The 24,210-nt window shown below is 39.2% G+C and overlaps 1 protein-coding gene across 2 annotated transcripts in view; it reads left to right on the plus strand.

Annotated features, from left to right (window-relative positions):
- Nucleotides 1-205: 205 nt before the first annotated feature.
- KANK1 (KN motif and ankyrin repeat domains 1) overlaps nucleotides 206-24,210 on the plus strand; it is a 71,606-nt gene continuing 47,601 nt past the window's right edge. For both annotated transcript variants that reach the window (XM_036737728.1, XM_036737729.1), the window contains exon 1: nucleotides 206-323. In XM_036737728.1, the coding sequence (XP_036593623.1) occupies nucleotides 287-323 (37 nt within the window). In that variant the 5' untranslated portion in view covers nucleotides 206-286. The remainder of the gene's footprint in view (nucleotides 324-24,210) is intronic.

Genomic DNA, 24,210 nt, shown 5'->3' on the forward strand with positions numbered 1-24,210 from the left:
AATAAATTATACTTACCCAGTATCCAGGGACTAACTAGTTAAAAATCTCATTTGATATTGTTTTGGGGTGTCAATGAATAGACTTTGCTAGTCATATTATTATGTCCTGCATGGGAAGTCTTCGAAAAATGATTGGCTATTCCTAAGATTCAGTGTATCTGTATTATGTGCAAAATGTTATGGTGCTTTCTCTGTGTTGTTACAGGCTGGACACGTCTCAGGACTTGATGGGACATTTGCATGACTCCTAATTCCTTTCTGGATTTGGCTTTGAATTCAAACACAGATGTCACAAATGGCAAATGTCAATCTCTGTGCCTCAGGTAATTTATTGATTTTTTTTTTCTGTTTTGAACACTTTGCACAAAGTAATTTTGCTTTTAGTGATGTGAAGACAACAATATACAGCAAAAGTCACTAGAAATTTCAGAATAATTTTCTACTCATGGATGTTTGCTCTAGATTCTCCTAAGAATTAGTCTTTCTTTTTGGGTTTTCTGTGTATTGAACTCTGTTGGCAACTGGCTTGATTGTTCCTATCTTTGTGTCAGAAAATACGCATGAAATCCAGCAAACTGGTACAATAAACAGTCTCTACCACCTATCTTCTTTCCAAGGGCTTGACTGAGTAACGAGGTTGGCCATTTAAGTATCGATTCATAAATGTAAGATGTCCCAAAATTCTTAGAGCATTTTTAAGCTTTAGACTTTTGGGATACTATGTATTTTTAAATTTTCATTTTTGTGATTTCTTTTTTAAAAAATTTGACATTACTTGTTTTTACAACACCTCAGTTCCCAATATCTCTCTCCCCCTCTGCTACCTCCAATTTCTTTTAATAAATAATAAACTAATTCAGCACATCAACCAAGTCCTTCACGATATGCTCCATCCCATACCAATCCTCTATTTCTGCCTTCTGATAAATCTTCATTAGAGTCAATCTTGGTCATTGTAATTTCACTTTCTCTTAGTTGTAATTGGGCATACTCCACGGGAGGGAATGCCAAGGTCCTGTCACTGTAACTACCCAAGAGACCTGACATACAAATTAACTGATAAGAGAGGAAGGAAGGCGATGGAATAGAAATTTCCACTCCACATACATCTCTCTCTAGAGCTCCATTTGCCAACATCACTAAAAATCTAATGTCACTTTTGGCATGCATTCCATAGGTGGCTAATCTGTGGCATAGAGCCCAGTCAATTGGCGGTGTCGCTGGTTATTCAGAAACAAATGATTTCAACTTGCCCATTTCTTCTTTAACTCCTTCCTTGCCCTGCCTGACTTTTGACAAATTTCAGTCCTCATAGGAACACTCTCCCGAGAGTGAATGGGCTAAAGATGAGAAATGAACCCCAGTTTTCTTATTAAAAGATTTAGTGTGGAAGGCTTTTAAACTTATTTTAAAATAATCGTTTGAACAATACCTGTAGATTTTTTGTTAAATAAGTTGTTCCTCTCCCCACCACCACCGCCCTCCCCCCACCCTAGTCACTAAGGCTTTGACTGTCTTAATCTCAACGCCATAGCATTTTATACACCTGATCCCCACAGTTGTCCATTGATTTTCCATTTTTCTTTGCTCAGAAACAGCATTGACCTGGGACTTAGGAGGCCTGGGTTCTACCCCCAGCTTTACCAGTAATTCCGTATTCTTGATTAAACCTTTCTTCCTCTTCTGTTTCCTCATTTATAAAAATAAAGGGTGGAGAGTGGGAGTTGAGCCAGATTCAGCTTCAAAATTCTATGAATCTGTACTCTCATCATTCATTTTGTATTTTTCTGACTTATTACTCCTGCTTTCACTCCTATCAGACTTAGATCAGAATGTAGGTCTCTTCACTTCTACCATCTATGCAGAGTGCTTTTTCAGATGGAGAAATTCTTTGTACTATATTCTTTTCTCTTTTGCCCTGAAGGAGATCAGCCTTTCATTGTATTGTCAGGAAAAATATTCTAAGTACATACATTAGTCTTAAAACATCACAGGAGTTGAATGCAAAGAATGTTGGAATAAGTTTGAATTCTTGCTCTTCCACTTAATATGTGATTGTGGGCAAATACCTCAGTTCCCCCTGTAGATTAAGAGAGTTTGGACAAAATGATCTCTAAGGTACCCTTGAGCACTAAGGTGTGTTCTTTTAGGAACAGCCCTTCACAGTTGCACTAAAATACTCCACCCTGCTAATGTTTACAGGTATAATTTTTGTTTTCATTTATTTCAAACAACATTTCATTCTTTTTGAGTGCAAGTTGGTGTCGCTTATAAATGTCATGATATGAGCCCTATAAAATGGTCATGATTATTCATTTCTTTTAAAGCTTGTGATTAACCAAGGGTGTTAGAGAATCACTTCATTTAAAACCAAAGCAATCAGGCTTTAAGGTTGGGACTATTTCTGCTATGTTTTCAGTTACTTGTGTCTTTATAAATTTGCTCTATTGATACTTTAAAGTTATAGAATTGTAATTTGTGTTTGGAAAAGTTCTTAGAAACAAAGTAATATGAAGCTTAAATGTATAGTGAATATATGTGTGTGTTGTGTTACATATACACACATACATACATGTATACATATACGTACACACACATATAAAAACACAACTACACTGCACAGCTCTCCCTCACTTATATCCAATTCACGCACAAGTCAAGACATCGCCCTCATGATATCATTGGTCCTCTTTGAGAATGAAGTTATGAACAGCATCAGCAATGAAAACGAATCGGTGAAAATGCATTTATTAAGCACCTGTGTGTCCAGTGCCAGAGATACAGAGAGAAGACTGACATAGTCCCTGCCCTCAAGGAGCTTAAATTCTAACTAGGGGAGATATGAGAAAGTTTCCTTGCAAGGGGTATGGAAAAGCTCCCAATCCTGAGGTTATAGCAGCATGTGAAGATGACAATGCCGTTATGTAAGGGAAGCTTTGAAGCGGAAATAAGATGGGATATTGAGATACTTGGAAAAGTTAAAGGCCTTGAGCAAATGTAAGGTGGCAGTATTGCCTATATTATTTGCATCAAAATGGTCATCATCCATCTATTAACAGGCATGTAAGCATCTGTTACTGTGTGTCAGACTCTGTGCTAAGAACTAGGAATGTAAATCAGTCAGCAAACATTGATCAGGTTCCATCGATTTGCTGGGCACTGTGCAAAGGGCTAGAGATGTAGCTCCTCAAGGACCTTACATGGCAGTGGGGAGGGGGGCAACATATAACATAGACGTATATATGTGTGTATACATACAGAGAGTAATTTTCAGGGGGAGGCACTGATAGCTCAGGGGATCAGTCATGACCTCACATAAGATGTGGTTCCTGTGCTGTTTTGAAGGAAACCTGGAATTTGAAGAGGAAGGAGTATATTCTAGATAAGGGGGGGACGGACCCTTGATAGCCTATGCAAAGGTATTGAGATGCAGTGTTGTCCATGAAGAGGTTTTTATTGTTGTTGGGTCGTTTTTTAGTTGTGTTTGGGGTTTTCTCAGCAGAGACTGGAGTGGTTGGCCTTTTCCTTCTCCAGCTCATCTTTCAGATGAAGACACTGAGGCAAACAGGGTGAAGTGACTTGTCCAGGCCCACTCAGTTACCAAGTGTCTGAGGCCAAATTTGAACTTGGGAAGGCTTACTCAGGCCCAGCACTCTACGCACTAGCTGCTCTGAGGTTAGTTTGTCTTCACTCTAAGGGCCTGGAAAGGGAGATTTTAGCCAGGTTTGTGAATGGTTTTAAATGCCCAACAATGAAGTTTGTCTTTGCTCCTGAATTCTACAGGGTTACTTGCTAACATCTCCCCACACACTAATTTTTGAGCTTTCTTTATCCCCTTTTCACTCCCAAGTCACAGCGTATACAAATATGCACGAGGTGCCAGTGGACAGGGTTAGAGTCAGAAAGACCCGAGTTCAAATGTCGCCTCAGACAATTACTAGCTGTGTAACCCTGGGTAAGTCACTTAACCACTGTGTGCCTCAGTTTCCTCACCTGTAAAACAGGGGTGATAATAGCGCGCACCTCCCAGGATTGTTGTGAGGATCAAATGAGATGGTATTTGTAAAGTGATTAGAGCAGTGCCTGGCTTTATATAAATAATACTATTATCACATAGTTATTTAAGATGCACATTTTTTTAGCTGCTTAGCTCATTGGGAGAAGGAAATGCTGTTTTTTATAACCCGTCAGCTACTTGTGTCTGGAGTCTGACAAGTCTAAGCTCAGAATGGATGCAAAGGCCACTGAGGAAGGTTTGATAGAGCAGAATGGGCCGAAGATGGCCTAAACGCTGCAGTCCTGTCCCCACCCTCCCTCCTGCCCTGGGTCAGTATTGTCCTGGGCAGGAGCCCCTCCTCCTACAGGACTCTGAGCCCACTCCAGCAAGCTTTAGAGCAGAGTCACATGGAATTCGTCAGTATAAAACTGGATTGTACAGACTTGGCTGGCTGTTAACTATCCTTATATCTTTTGAAACCAAGTGTTCCTGAAGTTAGAGGAGAGTGGAACTGACCTCATGTGTCACAGATGTGGTGCCCTCCGGGGCAAGGACTGATTGGGAAATTGGGGAGGGGGTGCTAATTAGAGCTCAATCATCCTGAGGAGGAGATTCCAGGGAATCCTTGTACAGCTCCCAGAAAGGATGAGGACCTACATGCTTTGTCTCTCTGACTTTCTCTTAGGTAATGGAGTTAATCAGAGATAGGGGTAAAATTAATATGGGGACCAGGTAATTGTAGGATTTAAAAAGTGGAAACAACACACCCCTGCTGGAAACTAGAAATAAAAAAACACTCTAGGATTATAGATTGAGAGATTGATGGGACCTCAAGGTCATCTATACAGAGGTGACAAAATCTGAGCAGTGCAACCCTGCACGCCCCCCCCCCCCATTAAAATGTAATTAGGACATGCTTAACAAATTTTTTTTAAATATAATACAACATAGATAATGTTAATTTGTGGTTTTCTAAGTCAACATGTGGAATCAAGGATCCATTTCCGTTTGTGTTTGATACCACTTATATAGTCTAAGCCTCTTCATTCTAAAAATGAGGAAAATAAGGCCCAAAGTGGTGAAGTGATTTATCTAAGGTTACACAAGTAGTGAGACAGGATTTGAACCCAAGTCCTCTGACTCTAGAGCCAGCATTCTTTCACTGTACCATGCTGCCTTTCATCAGTTTTTTGATCATTTATGGAATTGTACCATTTGACTTTTCTTAAGGAAATAAGAAATAGAGAGCTGTTAGAAAGAGAAGGGGGAAAAATGAGAAAAATAGGCAGGTTAATGAAAACCTCTGGAAAAAGAAAAAGTTTAGTAAATAATGATTGGCTTCCTCCCCACCTGTAAGGGTCCTGTGTAATGTGAGATTTTTAAAATACTGTATGCATGGCCAATTTAACAGAAGATAAACATTTGCATTTATAATAAAAAGCATCTTCTATTTATATACCACTTCCTGCTTTTCAAAAAGCACTTTGAAAAAATTTCACTTCACCTTATTAGTTAAGATTTCTGCATTTGTACAGTATATTTAGTTCAGCTCTTAGTGTTACTGTAGGTGGGTTAGTTGTACAGTAATAGAAATAGAGCACTAATTAATAAGCCAGAAATTACTTTTTTGCTTCTTTTAAAAACAAAATCAATCATGTTTGAACTTTTAAAATGCCAAAATACCCTGGATCATCTGCAATTAGGACCCCATAAGGTTCAGTAAGAAATCACTGCATTAACTGAGAACCTAAAAAAAGTTTCTTCAGAGTTCTCAGCCTCTAGTGGGGCGTGTCTGCCTTGCAAACCCTTAAGGCTTACAGTTAGTATGTAACCAGGCTCACCTTGTAAGTTTTCTTCCTTCAAACCTTAAGCAACTTCTAATGGGGCAAGCATCAGATTTCAGACACAGATGACTAGCTCTCCTGCTAAACCAAGGGCAGGTGATTTATCTTCAGATGAGCAGGAGCTAATTTGAGTGTTGGAAGCCTGCAATCTGGTCTCTTGCTTCCTCTCTGAGTGCCGAGCAGAGATAAACTTCAGAGGTCTGGGGATTTCTACCCCAGGTACCCTTTTGGATCATTGTTAATAAGGAAGGGAGAAAAGTGGATAGGTTGGCCACCTTCAGAACTTAAGCAGTGGCTGTCATTCTTCTAAAGAGATTCATTGGATTTTCTGTAAAAGGATTAAACCACTTCTTGCTGAAGGAGTTTAGGATACCACCCTATGGTAACCTGCAAACTTACTGAGTGAGTATTGAGAATTTTTTGTAATTCAGTCTTCCTACCTCCAAGGACAGACTGGGCATGGAGCTATCTAACATGGGGATGTTGCTGGTTTCTCCCTTCCTATGGTTCCCTGTCCAACAAATGCTTTACTATCTGGGTCCTACCCCTTCTCAAAAAGCTTATGGTGTTGAATTTATGAGAAAGGTTCTGATCACCTTAGTTAAAAAAAAAATCTACATTTCTCCCTTGGGTATCTTGGTGTAGAACTAATTTCAAATTTAGATGTAGTCTGAAAAAAAAAGAGAGTTGTCACAAATCTTGAGTTTTAAAAAAAAAAGTTTCCTTCTAAAACTTTTGGCAAAATGATGATCATAGATTTTTAAAAATTTCTCTTTGAAAAATGATTTTTTTTGCTTAATCAAAGATTACTTAACTGTTCTCACACTCAAAAGTCACACCAAATTGATTATACTTTTTTCATTCTGTAACTTAATCAAATATTTTTGGTCTGAGTCACAAGCTTCGTTCTCAGATTCGTTCTCAGATGTTTAAGGCATCCTATGTTCATGTTTGAGAGACTGGGTCTCCTTCCTATTTTGGGGCTTCATTTTCATTGAATTATGAAGTCTTTGGAAACAAGAGGTTAAAATGTGCAAATGTTCATTTGTAAACCTGGCCTGCTGATTTTTACCAACTGACAGTTCTATATAGAAAAGGTGATTTCACTTCCTAAAAATATGTATCATGTTACTTCAGATATTTTTCCAGTGAGCATATTTTTAATCTCAGTATTTCTGAAAGCTGTCACTAAAACAGGGTAGGGGGGTGGGAGGTGGAAGAATAACTATTGTAAGCAAATATATCAGAGTATGGTGGAAAGAAAGAACTGGGTCCAGGAGCAGGTATTTTGTTTGGACTATTTTGTACATTAAGTACAGGATGGTATTTTTGTGGCATTATCCATTGTCCTGTAACTATAGCCTTTGGGCCACAAGGCAGACCTGAAGACTACAAGTAATAGATAACAGGGAAGCTTACTCACTGCTGTGTTAGTGGTCAAGAGTCTAGTTACACTTCCACTACAGACCATATGTATGTAAAGGGCGTTCTGTTGTAGTCCTGTGAGAGTAGTTTTGCAAGTAGCCATAAACAATCACACATTGAAAGTTTTTTTTGTTACTTATGAGTCATTTTAATTGGGTTGTGATGGGGAAGGCTGGCCCTCTGGTAGTATGTACACTCTTTGCCAAGAGGGACTGCTTCATTCTCCATACTTGTCTCCAGGACACTTAGCACGGTGCTTGGCACATAGTGTCCACTTTAAAAGAGCCTGTTGGTTGGTTGGTTGGTTGGAGGTGTTTTCATAGGACCATAGATTGAGTATTAGGAGGGGCCTAGGAAATCATCTTAGCAAGTGGTTCTCAGGGTGTGGTCCAGGGACTCTTGGGGGTTCCTGAAACTCTTTCAAGTGGCATATATGGTCAAATCTATTTTCATAATAATACTAAGATGTTTTAGTGTCTAATATAATAACTATTGATATAATACACATAATTGAAAGCACTTTGGGGGGCATCAATAATTTTTAAGAACATAAAGGGGTCCTAAGATATTAATTTTATAATATAAATTTATGTTAATTTTATTATATTAATTTAGTAAAATTAATATAATATTTATATGATCATAGTGATTCCCTACTTGTTAGGGTGGGGCACCAATTTTGGTATATGTGGTGTGAGTTCTACAGGTACTTCTGCATATATTTCTGCCAGGGCACATGAAGGGTGAAAAAAAATCTAACTCATATTTATTTTATTATATTATAAATTATTTTAATAACTCTTATTTTACAGGTGGAGAAAGTGAGACCCAGGCAGATTTTCTTTTTAATGACTTGCCCAAGGTCACACCATATTAGTCGTTAAAGATATAGAAGTAACTTGGTCCTCAACAATACCACGATGCTTCCTTCCTTTGACCCCAAATCCGGGACTTTTTCCATAGTACCATACTGCTTCCTTGCTATTCTTTTTTCTCCCCCATTAAAGCAAAGTTAATTGTCAAGGTTTTAACATCTAGAAACACTTAAAATATTTCCCTCCCCCACTCCCCACACACATCATATACATAAGAAGTTGTTTTTCTGTCTAGAATCCATAAATTTATAGATGTACAACCTTCAGCTACTCAACTATGTCGGTGGTTCTTTCCTTTTAAAAAATTCACCTATTTCTTTCACCTGTCTACCTCACGAAGGTATGAGATTAGGAAAACACTTTTTAAATCTTAAAGCCGATCTTTCTAAATATAAGAATTTTTTCCCTAAAACTTTGTTTTGCTTATTTTTATGGGGTTTTTTTTTGGGGGGAGAAGGCAGGGCAATTGGGGTTAAGTGGCTTGCCCAAGGTCACAGCTAGTAAGTGTGTCAAGTGTCTGAGGCAGCATTTGAACTCATGTCCTCCTGACTCCAGGGCCAGTGCTCTGCTCACTGCGCCACCTAGCTGCTCCTTTATGTTTTTTTTTAATTGAGTTACTCGATACGTAAAGAGAGGCAATTATATCAAAACATTGTTTATGAAAACTATACTCACCCACTTAAGACACCCTGGTTTTACTTAACTTCTGTCACTTATATATCTCTAAGGGCAGGAATTATTTTCTTTCTTTGTATTCCTAGTTCCCAGCCTGTGGTTGGCAGACGGTAGATGCTTTAATAAAAATGTGTTCACTAATTACAGGTGAGAGTATTTTTTTTTCATCTAGTAATATACTCCTAAATTTTGATGGAAAAATACATTCATAGAATATGGAGGTTTTATGGTGAAAATGGGAAGACCACTGTCTTTGGAAGTATAAAACCTCAGTGCCACTTGCTACTTATATAACCTTGAAAACCTCATTTAACTTCGGTGAGCTTCAGTTTTCTCATCTGAAGACCCTTCTAGCCTCAAAATCTGTGCTTTTAGAAGTAGTTACATACCTTTAAAAAATGTATAAATATGCCAAGAGAAATTCTGATAAAATTCTTGATCCCAAGTCAACATCATATAGTTATATCTTCCTTTGTTAGCATATGCCTGAAAATTATTTAAAAATAGGATTAGAGAAAAAATAGAGAAAAAATGTGTCTCTTCTCCTTACAAGACAACTGAAGAATCTTTTTTAATTTACCATCTCCTCCTGTGTGTGTGAAGCCTTAATTTTTTCTGACCGGTAGAGGGAGCAGCTAGTAAATTTCTTTCTTGCTTCCTAAGTGAACTGAACTGTCTGACGTCTATACGCAGAAAGTAGCGTGTTCATCCCTCGGGTTTCATTACAGGATTTGAAAGGAAGGAATTAGCATTCAGTCACAGGAAGAAAGTAGGAGACTACGTCAAAGACACGTGAATATTGAGTCTCAGGGTTTCTTTGGAAGGTAAAACTGATAAAGGCAGACCCTTTAAAACCCTTCTATTTGTGCCACTTGGCAAGATGTGAGGAGACTTCTCTAGGACTCAGTCCCAGTATGGAACTCAGTGCCGTGAGCCTAGCATGTAGAGAAAATGGAAAACGCCAACAACGATTAAAATACCTGGCAATTAGTACTTTAGGGTTAACATGCTACTTCACATAGACTGCATTATTTGAGATAATGATGCCACAGGCATAACTGCCACCTGAATGTTCCCCCACAAATATTTTGGGGCCCACAAAATAAAACAGGAATTGGCGCCTAGATTGAGGTTGTTTCTGGGGCAAAGGCAGACTGCAGATAGAGTTTAAACATGTAGCATTCTCCTTGGCATTAGAGGCAAGAGTTATATTCTAATTATGAAGGATCATAGGCCTTGGGGATGACTTAGTCCAGTCCCATAACACTGTTCTCTTAATATAGCTCTCCTGTCACTCGATACATCACCCCAGCTTTGCAAAGAGCTTTTACAAATCACCAAACCTGACAAATTTGCCCCAATCCTCCCCACTTTTCTCAATGCCCATCTTAATGGTCTTTTCTCGCTGCTTCTTGACCTCTAAGCTGCAACAAAAACAATGCCTTTTCGTATCAAATACATCTGTGGATTTTTTTGGGGGAAAAATGTTATTATGAAAACCTCACAAGGCCTACAAAGAAAATCAAAGGACCATAGATTTAGAGCTAGAAGCAACATCAGGACCACCACGTCCAACCCCTTGGTTTTGTAGATTGAGGAAGGTGACTTGTCCAGGGTCACACAGCTAATAAGTATCAGGGTTAGGATTCCAACTCAGGTCTTCTTGACCCCAAGTCCAGCCCTGTATCCAATAAGTCACCTGGTTTCCTAGAGAGGTTTTGCTGAATTTCTATTAGGTCGGCTGCCTGAAAAGCCTTAAAAGCATTTATTTTTCAAAGCTGTAACATTTGAATGAGATTCTTGACGTTTTGCCTCAAGTTTGGTTTCTTTAAATAAAAGGAAATTTTCTTCCTGCTGTCAGTGTGTGCCCTTTACCCTCCTCTGCATCTATCTGGATTCAGTTTCCCCAACATTGTAGACTCCACAGACCGCCCTCCTATTCAAATGAAGGTGGCTCCAGGGAAGTGTTTTCTTTGGCCATCGAATCTAACTCAGAGGACAAAGGCTGTTTTTTTTTTTTTCACCCTTCATGTGCTCTGGCAGAAATATATGCAGAAATACCTGTAGAACTCATACCACATATACCAAAATTGGTGCCCCACCCTAAGAAGTAGTGAATCACTATGATCATATAAAACAAACCAGGGTGGGGACCTGGAAGTTTGTGGGGTGGGGGTGGGCGGGGGATGATGGTGGAGGGGGCCTTGGTTTGCATGTCGTCAGTGAGGCTTAAAGGAAAATTGCAAAATCCTAGGGCACCGTGCTACCAGCTTTTCCATTAACACACCATGCATGTTTTACACAGCTTCCAGATCTGCCCCCGGGTTCACATTTGGAAATGGGAAAGAAAACGGACCCATCAGCCCAGGTTGAGTGGTTGGTTATCTCCCCGTTCCCTTCTGAATCAAATAGAGCCCCAACTTCTGAACTTTATGCTTACATGTAAACACACGCACAGACACACACAAACATACACACGTAGAAGTAATAACTGTGTGTTCTCTAGGAGGATACTAGGAAACTCTCTTGGCACATGAAGAAAAAACAGTAGTTGGAATTTTCACCACCCGAGGATATTGATTTTAAGTAGAAAAATAGGAGACAGGGAATCTCCCTGGCTCCATTGAACTCTGAAGCCTGTGAGGATTTAAGGCTCTCCCTCTGGGGCATTGTTTTTTGGCTGTCTGTGGCTGAACTGCTTGACTAAGAAAGAGATTTTGGGATCATAGCTTTAGAGTTGAAGGAGACCTTAAAAGCCATTTAATCTAACCCTCTCATTTTATGGATGAAGAAACTGAGTCACTTAGAGGAGGGATTAAAACACAGAGGGTAAAAAAAAATTCTCCCTTTCTGGCAATGCTAGAAATTCAAACCTGAGGTCTGCCAATCCAGCATTCTTTTCACTTTAGTGTGCTGGAGAAATTTTGGATTTTGGCAGTTATAGATTTTGGTGGCATTTGGGGGAAGTTCAGCAAAATAGGGGAAGAGTTAAACAAACAAAAAAATGTGTGAAAATGGAGTAATTTTCTAATACCACGTGAGTCCTGCTATCCAGCCCTCTGCTGATAAATGACTGAATAGAAAGAAAAGTTATTCAGTGTAAGAATGGTCTGATGCAAACTACCAAGAGGAATTATTCCACTCCCTTCTTTGTAGGCAGGACACATGGTGAGATTAAGTGAAAGTTTTCCCTTCTCATATACTCTGGAATATTTAGTCTCCACACAATGCTATTTTGTTAAGGATGGCTTTTAAGATTAGAGGTGGCAGAGTGTTCTTCTGTTATTCTAACTTCCTTTGAGTGGGATCAGGCGACATCCTCCCCTTTCTTCTTCTGTACACTGCCTTTGGCCTTTTTTTGACCTGTTCTATTCTTCTTTCCCAGGCCAGCTTGTGTTTTCTCACCCTGATACGTAAAGTAGGGTGATAAAGTAGGGTGAGCTTTCTCAGGCTTCCAGTCCATTGCTGTATATACAATTCTCAGTAGGAGTGAGCTCTTCTCGCCCCATCTTAATAATCTTTGTACCTCTCTGTGGATTTCCACTAGCAACTCTTCTGCATAACAGATGTTTGCTCTGGCTCCTCAAGTTATTTTCCTGAACTCTCGCCACACGAAGCCAATCTCACTTCTCCGTTTCCTCATGATTTGAATAAGGATTATAATAATTTATTTTTCTCTGTGCCCCTGTTAATCACCCACAGTTGCTATGAATAAACTATTGTTGAGAGAACCCAGCACTTGGGGTTTGAATTGAGTTTGAATTCTGCCTCGGTCATACTTCACTCATTTTGGTGACCCTGAGAAATCAACTTCAACTTTCCTCATTTGTCAGAAGGCTGCCTGCCTCACAGTTGTCGGGAGGATCTGCTAAGATAATATACATAGAGCACTTTGCAAGCCTTATAAGCCCTATATGAATGTTAGCTGTTATTAATATTTTTCCGTTTGTCTCATACCTTAAGTTCCTCTGAGAGGCAGTTAGGATGGGATTAGATAAGACTGGACTTGTGATTTCTTCCCTGTAGGTTCTGGGTGTTCCAGGTAAGGAACCTCTTTGAAGTCAATGCAGATCAGTACCTTCTCTAAACACACTAGAATTGCCTGGAGCACTAGGATTAATTGACTTGCCTGGGGTCACACAGTCAGCTTTTGCAATGCCACACTTGAACCTAGGCTGGCTTTCTAGCCATTTGCTGTGTTGCCTCTCATAGGTCACGTATTACAAAATTTTGTAGAATTTCATCGCTCAAGGAGAACTGTCATTTAGACCACCCTTCTCATTAAATGCTGGCCAGCAGAATTAGGACTCACACCCAGGTCCTCAAACCCGGTACACTTTGTAATACATGTTTTGCTTCCTAGTCTATGAAATGTCATTGTCCTTATAACCAGTATCTGATTATCTATTGTATTTTCAAGACCACTTTAGGTATTTTTCTCTGTCTTCTGTTACCCACTTGGTTTTACCATTTAACTTTATATAAATACTCCAAACACAATTAGAGGGGAGACTTTTTTAAAAGGGAGGCAGAGAATAAAATTCAAAGAAGTCCATTTTACTATTTGCTTTCGGCTAGAAGATTTTAGTAAAGGAAGGGGTTAAACTGTCAGTTCAAATGGGAGTTCATAAATCATAGGGCCATATAGCTGAAAGGGACCTGAGAAGTCATTTAATGCAACTTCCCCACTTCACAGATGAGGAAGCCTGAGGCCCAGGGAGGCTAAGTGTATGTGCTTAGTCACACTGGGTAGGTTAGCATCAGAGGTGGCATTTAAACCCAGTTCCTCCAGTTCCAGAACCAATGTCTTTTCCACCCAGTATCAAAGTATCAAAAGAAGTGACTTGGCATCTCAATTTCCTCACCCCCAGTTCAAAGACGAGGGTGAAAGTGAGAATATGAATAATGAATTCAGCCTCATTCTCTCTCCTGGCCCCGCGTATTTAAGTCAATGCTTGTTTGTTTTTGTGCAGCTGAATCAGTCTTTGGTGACCTCATTCAGGGTTTTCTTGGCAAAGATACTAGAGTGGTTTACCATTCTTTCTCCAGTGAATTACAGCAAATTGAGGTTAAGTGACTTGCCCAGGGTCATAGCTAGTGAGTGCCTGAAGCTGGCTTTGAATTTGGGTCTTCCTGACCCCAGGCCCAGGGCTCTATCCATTGAGCCACCTAGCTTCCCTTAGTCAATACCCAACTCTGAACACTCAGACTTAATTTTTTTTTTCTACTTCTTTATTAAGGTCTTTATGGATTTTGAGAGAGTCTCCTCAACTGACTCTTAGTAAAACGAGAATTCCAAACTATAAAGAATCCCAAATAATCTTGGAAAACTCACCCTGCTTCCAGTTTTAAGGCTTCAGTTATTTTGATGGGATTGTTCCCTCTACTGTAGCTTTCTGTAGAGTTGGAAAACAAGAAGGAGTAATCCATTTTATTCCAGTTAAGCAAGTCAACAAAAATTTGTTATGTGCTGATTGTGTGCAAAAGGACTATATTTAGGGTTCTGTATTCATAGATTAAAAAAAAAAGATGTGCATACCCAAGGAGGGGTCCATTATGGCGCGGACAAAGGGAAAATCAGAGACACCACTAAGTACAGATATGTTTGATGGAGCAAGGAAGACATCCAACGTACTTAGGGAAAAATTGAGAAGGTGGGAAAACACATTTAACTCAGTGGATCAAGGAAGACTTTGTGGGGAAAAATGGCATTAAGCAGAGCCTTGAAAGAAGTTAGAAATTCAAAGAGGTAGAGATGAAGATGTCATGGAATTTATGAAGATAAGAGAATATAAGTTCACAATAGAGGGAAGAAAGGATGTTGAGTTTGGTTCTCAGCAGGTTGAGTTTGAGGTGCTGCTGGGAGGGATGTGAGGTTTAAAGGTCTACTGGGTGGGAAAGACTGGGGCTGGAGAGATAGATCTGGGAGTCATCTACATAGAGGTGGCTTTTAAAATCTGTGGCAGCAGATGAGATGGGCATTCAAGAGAATGTAGAGAGTGAAGAGAAAACGACCTAGAAGGGTGCCCACACTTAGGAATGGGGAGAGACAATGAACCAGTGAAGGAGACTGGGAAAGTACGGTTGGACAAGATTAGGAGAACCTGTCTGGCAGGTCCCACAAGTGACCTCATCCATAACACCCTCTATCTCCTGTAGTTGATACCTGCCTCCTGATTCTATTGTTTTGAACCTCCTTTGATAAACAGAACTCTTCCCTTCTCAGAGATGTTCACTACCAGACAGACTTCCTTGAAATCCAGTGCAGTTAATACTCAGCAATATTAGCACTTGTTCCCATCAGGCAGGGCGTGAGAGGTGGAGAGGAATTTTTTTTCTTCTGCTAATACCTGATGCTTTGTATACACCCAATAGAAAAGAAAATCTAGGAGCACTTGTTGGGCTGGTCTTTTTGATCTACCTCATTCTTTGTCAGACCTCTTGGGCAATGCTTGCCGGGTGGGGGGGTGAGGGGGGTGGGAGGGTGGTATTAAGCCATGACACTTGAAACAAGAGCTGGACCTTTATTCATCCTTGTGACCATCAGCTTTCTGCCCCTCCCTCCAAGTTTGATCACCGTTGTCTATCTTTACACCTTCATACTTTCAAGCACCAGCCCAAGTAGATAAAACAGATAGGTAAAACTATCCTATTGGTATACTTTTCTATGCAAAACGGATTTAGTTCTTGTTTTAAAAAAAAAATGCTTTAGCATCTCACCTCTCCTAACTAACTTTGACTAAGGCATAATTCCTAGGTTCTATTTGTCCATAATCATGATTTTTGCTGTGTTCATTCTTTATATTTCTCGAAATAAGTGTGCTTTAAACTTTACAGTGTTTTATAAAAGAAAAATTAAAAGAGAACTCTGTAGTAGGTGGGACAGTTTTTTTACATAGATAGAAAAAGATACCATTTTGCAAACTTTTAAAGACATACTTAAGTATGGTTCACATCATTCATTCTTCGTATTTCTAGAAATAAGTATGCTTTAAGCTTTTTTTGTTACAGTATTTTATTAAAAAATACTCTTGGAAAAAGCTAAATTTAAATATTAAAAGAGTACTCTATGGTAGGTTGGGTGGGTTTTTTCTTCCCCTAGATAGAAAAGATACCACTTCATAAGCTTTTAAAGACATACCTAAGTATAGTTCACATCATTGTCATTTGTCCTTAACGTTATCACTACTTAATTTTTAAAAACTGGTTTTCTATGTAACCTACCCTGAATTCTTGTGTCACAGTCATATCTTTCTGGGATAATTTGGCATCAAAAAACCCTTTCAGGAGGTTCTACTAATTTTTCAGTAACTTCTTTAGAAAGGTCTAATAAATAGATCCTTTCTTGACTGATCCATCAACTAATTAAAGGTTTAAAATTTGCTTTTAGGCTTCTTGTTTTTTGAACACTATGAAACATGGTGGGTGGTTGGGTCAGGGGGGAAGTCAAAGAGGGGAAAAGCAGAGGCAGAAAGGAGGTTACAAGGCCATTGAGACAGTTCGGGTTGGTGCTAACGCAGGCTTGTACTGGGCTGGTAGCAGTTGGCATTGAAGATGAGGGGAAGAATGTCAGTGATAAGGTTCTAGAAAGTCAAAAGGGCCTGGCATTTGATGTAAGAGAAATGGGAGAAGAGTAATGCCAACATTGCGAACAGTATTTCCAGGGAGACAGAGTTAAGACAATGGAATGAACAAGTTTTGTTGCTGTTGGGTGTTTTGGTTTTGAGATTGGGGAAGGGGGGTTGTTTTCTTTCTTCAGAAAAGATAATAAGGTTCTGACTCTTATTTTCCAATCAGAAGGGAGTGGTTTTCCATCATCCTCTTGAGTATGCCTCCCTTCCTAATAAGTATTTTCAACAGATAGGTGTTGCCCATCATTTGCATATGGTGACTTTTTTTTTTTGCTAAAGTTACCCTAAACAACCAACCATCTTGATGAAATGCAGACTATTTTAGAAAAAAAATTCATCACTGAAAAAAAGAAAAGTTATTGATCCATTTTATTCTTAAATCATAGTTATTTCTGGATATATAACCACTACTAGCCTCCTACTCCTACCCCTGGATTGAACTCTGCCTTTATAACAAAGAAAAATAGTTAAGCAAAACCAGTTGTTGGTGTATGCCATATTCTGCCTTCTCCATCTCTCCTGTAAGGAGGGACGTATGTTTGATTGTTCTCTGGACCATTGTTAAATTAATTGGTTTTTCACTTAACAACTTCCTTTTAGTGATAAGTTGTAGTAGTTGTGAATATTGTTCTGCAACATAGTAGGTGTACTGATACGGCTATTGTTTGAATCTAGTTCTGCCTAGTTTATATTGCATCAGTTCATACAAATCTTGTATGAATACCTCGCCTTTATTATTTGTTGCTGAACATTGACCTTCCACTGCGTTATGTGTTCAGTATTTTCCAGTGAAATGGACACCTACTTTATTTACATTTATTTTCTCCCACAAAAAGTGCTGCTACAAATATTTTGGTATATATCAGACCTTGTGTCTTTGTCCTCCTTTCAGCAAATGCCCATTAATGAGCTCATTGGTTCAAAGAGAAGAACCAGTTTAGTCACTTTTTTTGCAGTTCCAAATTGCTTTTCCAAATGATTGGACCACTTTTCACAGTTTCACTGGTGGTATATATGTATGCTTGACTCCCCACAATTGGTCTCCAACATTGACATTTTACTCTTTTTTGGGGGGGGGCGGGATCATGTTGGCTCATCTGCAGGGTCTCACCACTAATTTTAAAAAGCTCTTTCATCCCATAAAAACAAAAATGTTTCTTAATAACATTTTAAAAGAGAACGCTTAATTAGTTTGTTTTGTCTTTTTGATGATACTGTTATTTTTTCACTTCTTATCTTCCACTGAGTCTTTAAAGAGACTTTTCCCCTGAGGCTTCTCCAGATGGGACTCCACCTCAGTGTTCTTTTGATCTTTTCTAGGCATATAATTTTCTGTTATGCACTTAAATATTTTGAACAAAAAAGGCACCAGTGAACATCAAACTTTATTTGTTGTACTCAAAGTTCAAGTCTTTGTCAGTGTATCAGCATTTGCTTTTATATGTATTTCACAAAGTTTTAAATTAGATTCAAACCAGTTTTATCAGAGACCACATTTGGATATATATTGACAATTTCAAAACTTTTTTTTTCCTTTTTTAACAACAGCCTTTGATGCTGCCATGTTTGCAAGTAATGCTTTGAATTTAAATTCTTTCCACAATCAGAGAAAAGAGATAATTTGTTAAAAGCAAAGGTTAGACTCAGGCATTTTACCTGAGAAGTGGTCTGAAATGGGGAAGATCTCATAATTGAAATCATCATTTAGTTTAAAGCTTCTGGTTCCTCGTGCTGTGGTTCCAGCACCCAGTTCTTTGTGTCTATCTGAGCCTGTCTGCTCAATTGGCTGGTGTAATCAAGCACTCAGTGTAGTCTGCAGACCCTTCAAAGTCCCTGAGACTCTTTCAGGGGAATCCACCAGGTCAAAATTCTTTTCCACAATAATACTATGATGTTATTTGCCTATTGAAATATTCTTCCCTTTTCCCGCAACACGTCTGTGTGAGGCTGTGTTTTCTTCATATACTTCAACCAAAACACCATATCTCAACAGATTGAATGCAGAAGCAGATAGGAGATTCCAGCTGTCTTCTCTTAAAAGAGATTTGTGTCCCCCTCCTAAAAACAAAATAATGCTACTCTTCTTTTTTTCCTTTTGGAAAATAAATTTTTAAATAAAAATATTTGTTAGCATGTCATGGTTTTAATATTTTAAAATTTTATCCATTATAATTTCTACTAAGGTGAATATTGCTAGATTTAATCCACAAAAAGCAAAGATCTCTGGGGTCCTCAATAATTAAGAGTTGTAAGGTGTTCTTGGGACTAGAACATTTGAGAACTGCAGGTATAGGGGCAGCTAGGTGGCACAGTGAGTAGAGCACACCAGCCCTGGAGTCAGGAGGGCCTGAGTTCAAATCCAGCCTCAGACATTTGACATGCTTATTAATAAACTCCTTCCATAGGTTTGCTGTTGTTGTTCGCCCGTTTCAGTCTCTTGTGACTCTTCGTGACCCCATTTGGGGTTTTCTTGGCAGAGATACTACAGTGCTTTGCCATTTCCTTCTCCAGCTCATTTTACAAATGGGGAAACTGAGGCAAACAGAGTTAAGTGATGTGTTCAGGGTCACACAGCTGGTAAGTGTCTGAGGCCAGCTTTGAACTCAGGAAGATCAGTCTTCCTGACTCCTGGCTCTATGTACCACGCCACCTCGCTGCCCCTTCTGCAGATAGAAATCAGCAACTTGTCTTTTGAGCTATTTGCCTGTGGCACTGAGTGGTTCAAGTGGCTTGCCTGCAGTGATGCAGGTAGTCTGTGCTGACATTCAGGTCTTCCAGACTCCCAGTCTGGCTCACTATCTGGTAGACGAGCATGACTCCCTTTTGCTTCTTGATGGGGAATCTGTATGTTGATGGATTGCTCTCCCTCTTAACTCCGGCCAAGCATCTGGCAAAGTTTATGTCTGGCCATAGTCAGTAGGTGAGAATGTGTTGGATGACTTGGCTCAGGCTAGGGGGAAAAAACAACTCAGAATGTATGCCCTTTTCCAAGTAGGGGTCTCTGACCTTCTTCTTGTCACACAATGTGGGACGTACCCTCAGATCTACAGATTCTGCAAAGATTAGAAATGAAATGGCTTTTTGCTTTGTGCACAGCACATTTAGGTGAACTTCTGGAAATAACTGACTGCTTTTTCTAGACCTTAGAAAATTCCCAGGGATCCCTTTGGGAGAGGTTACAGGTGTGATGTGCAGTGAATTTTACAAGGACCTCATTTATAATCGTCCATAAACATAATCTCTGATCTGAACTAGCTCTGCTTGTTTGCCCAGTAAGACAGTTGATTGCTTTTGCTCACTGTATGCATTTTAGGCAAAGGTGAATGGAGGGCTAAAAATATGAGCCTCTTTATCTAAGGTGATTATAAAATATAGGTCATCCACAAGGTCTGAGCATGCAACTTAACTAGCCTTCAAACTCAATGGAGTTAGTTTCAAAAAAAAGAAAAAAAAATAAGGCTTTGCTGAAAGGTTTTTTAAATTGTTGCTATTACTGGGAAACCAAGTTTTTGGAATTTTGGAAGCCAAGAAGTATATGATCTAGTTTGGGTGTTTTGCTTGGCTATTTCCTCCCTGCACAATCCTTCCAAACCCACCTACCCTCCTAAAAAAAAATGGGTCTGTAGGTTATAAACACTGAATGTTTTTAGCCTTTAAATTACATGTTGAATTAAACAAGAGTAACCCAGGGAAAATAGGCCACTTACCACCAACCCACCCACACTGGGTACAGCTTAAACCTGAATCATTTCCTTCACAGGCAGCCTAGTATAGACTAAGGTCTGAATTATATCAATGATCCCTTCTGTGCACTCCAGGCAGGGAGTAGGGAAAGGGAAAAAAGGCAAAGGGAGGACTAAGGAAACAGCTGCTGACTTTCTATTCACATTTCCTTGTCAGTGATAGGCTTTATCCACAGGATTTACTGCTGCTTTTTTTTTTTTCCGTATCCCCTAAAAGAGTTTAGTAGTGGGTGATTTGTTCTATTGGGTTTACTTTGGTTGGAGAATTGAACTCCTCACAAGAAACTTTGTTCACTGGTGACTATAGCAGTTTCACTTGACGTTGAAAAACACCACAATGAAACTCCAGCGGCTGACAGGCTCAGGCTCCAGCTCCATCAGGAAATTCCAAATGGGTATAAATAAATTCTGTGAGGCAGCTCCCAGGCACTCTGCCTGCTGATGTGTCCGGAGCCGGTGTGCATTCCCTAGCACGCTGCTGAGGAAGCATGCTTGGGACGCGACTTCCTGCTGACTGAAAATTGTGTTATTTCATTTTGGGGTTGGGTAAGTAAGAATGCCAGTGCTGAATAACAGGGGAGAGGAAGGCTAAAGTGGTGTTGGAGCTGGGCAAGTGCAAACTTGGGGCGGGGGGAGAGAGAGAGAGAAAGAGAGAGAGAGTGTGTGTGTACGTGTGTGTGTGTGTGTGTGTGTGTGTGGTGTGATGGTACCAACAGTATGTTTATTTTTATGGTAGCCTGGAAAGGAACACTCAATTTCTTGTTTTCTTTTTCTTTTTTTGTACATTGGAAATTTCGATTGGAGCTGCCACTTGAACATAAAGATGTTATTGTTTGGCGCACTGTGGCTACCTCCAGCCCTACAGACAGGCCAGTGATGGCTTAGCCAAGTTCTCAAATTAGCTGTCATGGTTAAACTGTCTAGGTACATTTTTGGCGGTTACTGTTTACATTTATTTTTAAAAACTAAATTTTTTAAGGCATTTTTCTTTTTCTATTCAAATAGAAAAGTATTTAGAATGCACTATGTTCTGTAGATAGTTCAGTCTCTTTTTAAAAGCCTACAGTGGCTTACTGGAAAAGGTTTTTCATTTTATGTGTCTGATTTGAGTCACTCTGTAATTTTTTCAGAAAATTACCCTGTGAAGTGACACATTTCCTCCCCATCGTTAAAGCTACAGTTTTATATTTTTAAAATTAATTTTGAAAAGCATCTTTCACAGTCACACAAAAGAAAACTTAAGTGTGTTATGATTTGGATGTTATTTCTAAACTAATTTATTCCAATAAGGCAGTGGGCTTTGCAAAAAGCCACAGAATACTGAACTAATGAACATCTACCTGGATATAAAATGTTTCAGGTTAGGTGCCGCCTAGGTAACTAGCTGCCTCTGCTTGTAGCTGGCTTTAAACAGGCCAAGATACAAACCACAGGACCTCTGTGGCTGTCATTTTTCTACTCTCTATATTAAATTATTTTCATAGTACATGAAAGATATACTTTATGAAAGTATGTCTCCCCTTGCCTCTTTGGAAATCTTTGATTTATAATATCTATTTGATATCAAATCATATTCATTTTTTCTTGATCACTCACCTTCAGAATGGCTTCTAAAATTTCAAACACTTGTGTCAGCAGTAAAAATAGAGAAGGGAACTAACCCTCTGGGATCTGTAGCTCTAGAGAATGGTCATGTCATAATAGGAGAATTGGTAACTAACAGTGGTACGCCAGGTGGTTCGGTGGACCCAGTACTGGAGCTGGAGTCAGGAAGACCTGAGTACAAATCCAGATTCAGACACTCACTGGCTAGCTGTGTGACCTTAGGCAAGTCACTTAGCCTCTTTCTTCCTCAGTTTCCTTATCTGTAAAACAGGAATAATGGATAGCACCTCTCTGCTAGGGTATTATGAGGATAAAATGAAATAATATTTGTAAAATTTTTTGTAAGTCTTAAAATATTATATTAGCTATTATTAAAATACTATATTAGCTATTATTGTTATGGCGGGAGTGGTGGTGGTTCAGTCATGTCCGACTCTTCCTTGACCCTTTTTGGCGTTTTCTTGGCAAAGATATTGGAGTGGTTTGCCATTTCCTTCTTCAGCTCCTTTCACAGATGAGGAAACAGGGTGAAGTGACTTGCCCAGGGTCCCACAGCTAGTGTCTATGGTCACATTTGAACTCGGGCCTTTCTAACTCCAGTCCTGGAGCTCTATCCACTGTGCCAACTAGCCGTCCGTTGTCATTATTCACACTTTCATAGCGCTTTAAAGTTTACAAAGCGGAGTGGTAGATGTTGCAGATATTACCCTCATTTTACAGAGAAGTAAACTGAGGGTCAGAGAAGCATTGGTGCTGTTCGGTGGTGAAGGAAACATTTTTTACCCAATGATGGTGATGTCATAAAGCAGAGTAAGATGCTATAACTAGCAAGTAAGTATCGGGCCTGGGATTCAAACCTAGATCTTTCCTGATGCTACAACCCCGCCCTATGTGCCAGTGGCCTTTTCACTGTATTATGCTCTCAGTTATGAGAGCATGATTACATGTCAGTAAGGAGCTGTCATAAATGTTTATAAGGTGTTGTCCATCATACAGTTAGAACCATGGAAGGAATCCGGGTGACCCACCAATTTTATGGGTGAGGAAACCAGCAGTAAGTATGACCTACTGTCAGTATCTGAATCGTGTCATTATGTAATATCATTCCGCTCCTTCTGCTGCGGAATGATTAAATATGCCTTTTTCCATTTTTCTTTTAAAATGTATTATTTTAATCCAGGGGTGGGGAACCTGAGGCTTAGAGGCCACATGTGGCCTTCAGGCTGCACGTTCCCCACCCCTGTTCTAATCTTAAGTGTCAGAGTACAAATTTTAGACTACAACAATACTGATATATACTTATGTGTGTATATACTAATATATACTCTTTTTAAAAATATATACTTAGGTAGTATATACACGTATGTATAAAATATGTATATACTTATATATACACTCTTTATTTTTTTAAAAAATCAATTATCTATATGGTGTGTCCATGCAAGGCCTGTCATTCGGTTTTCGTTAGAAGTTGCAGAAACGTGCTACTTTGAAATCAGTTTATACTTTTCTTTCTCTCAAGGTAAAATAGCTATGACCATTCGGCTGTGGTATATTTATGTTTAAAAACAATTCCTTTTAACATTTAGCCAGGAGGTTTTAGCTCTCATTTCTCCTTCAGTAACCAAGCAGCAGACTTAAGAGAGACTTCCCTTAGGACCTCAGCTCTAACAATAGCTGTGTTACCTTAGATAAGTCTCCTGACCTTGGAGCTTCACTTTTCTTCATTTGTAAAAAAAGGCTAATAATACAGTTATCCCTTCCACATCACGGGGCTTAGGGGTGCGCCTGCAATCTGGAAAATCTGTGTAACAGTTTTCCTCTCTTTGTAGCAAAGAAGTAGTTTGAATTTTTTTTTCTTTTTCTTTTATGGGGTGTTTACAGTACCTTATTGTAAAATTTGAGTTAAATTTTTGGTCATAGGCTCTGTGTTGTCTGCTGGCCTTCTTGTGTTGTCTACAGCTTCCATAAAATTCCCTCCAAATTCCCACTTAATTTCTTATGCTGACTAGTGATATATTGAAACCACGATGGGGAAAATTGCAATGTGGAAGGATTAACATTATATAATTGCAATAATTTTTCGTAGAGTTGTGTAGAAGGCAGTGTGCATATCTGAAAGCATGCTACAATTTCTGTTATTTCTTCTTGGCAGTAAGAATTAGAACCAAAATTTCACTGAAGAGTTAAATCACTGTATTTTAAAACGTGTTTTGTGTATGCTTATATGTGCATGTTGTTTCTCTCAAAAGAAAATGAGCTTCTGGAGACCAGGGAATATTTCACTTTTTTGCCTTTTCATCTGGCACATAGTAGGCACTTACCAGAGGCATGTAGTTAGGTCATTAGGGCAGTTCTGCAGTGAATAAGGGGAGTGTTGGAACACTAGGGAGCTTGCTTGTCATGGCTGAGATG

This window comes from Trichosurus vulpecula, chromosome 9 (genome assembly GCF_011100635.1).
Source record: "Trichosurus vulpecula isolate mTriVul1 chromosome 9, mTriVul1.pri, whole genome shotgun sequence".
NCBI lineage: Eukaryota > Metazoa > Chordata > Mammalia > Diprotodontia > Phalangeridae > Trichosurus > Trichosurus vulpecula.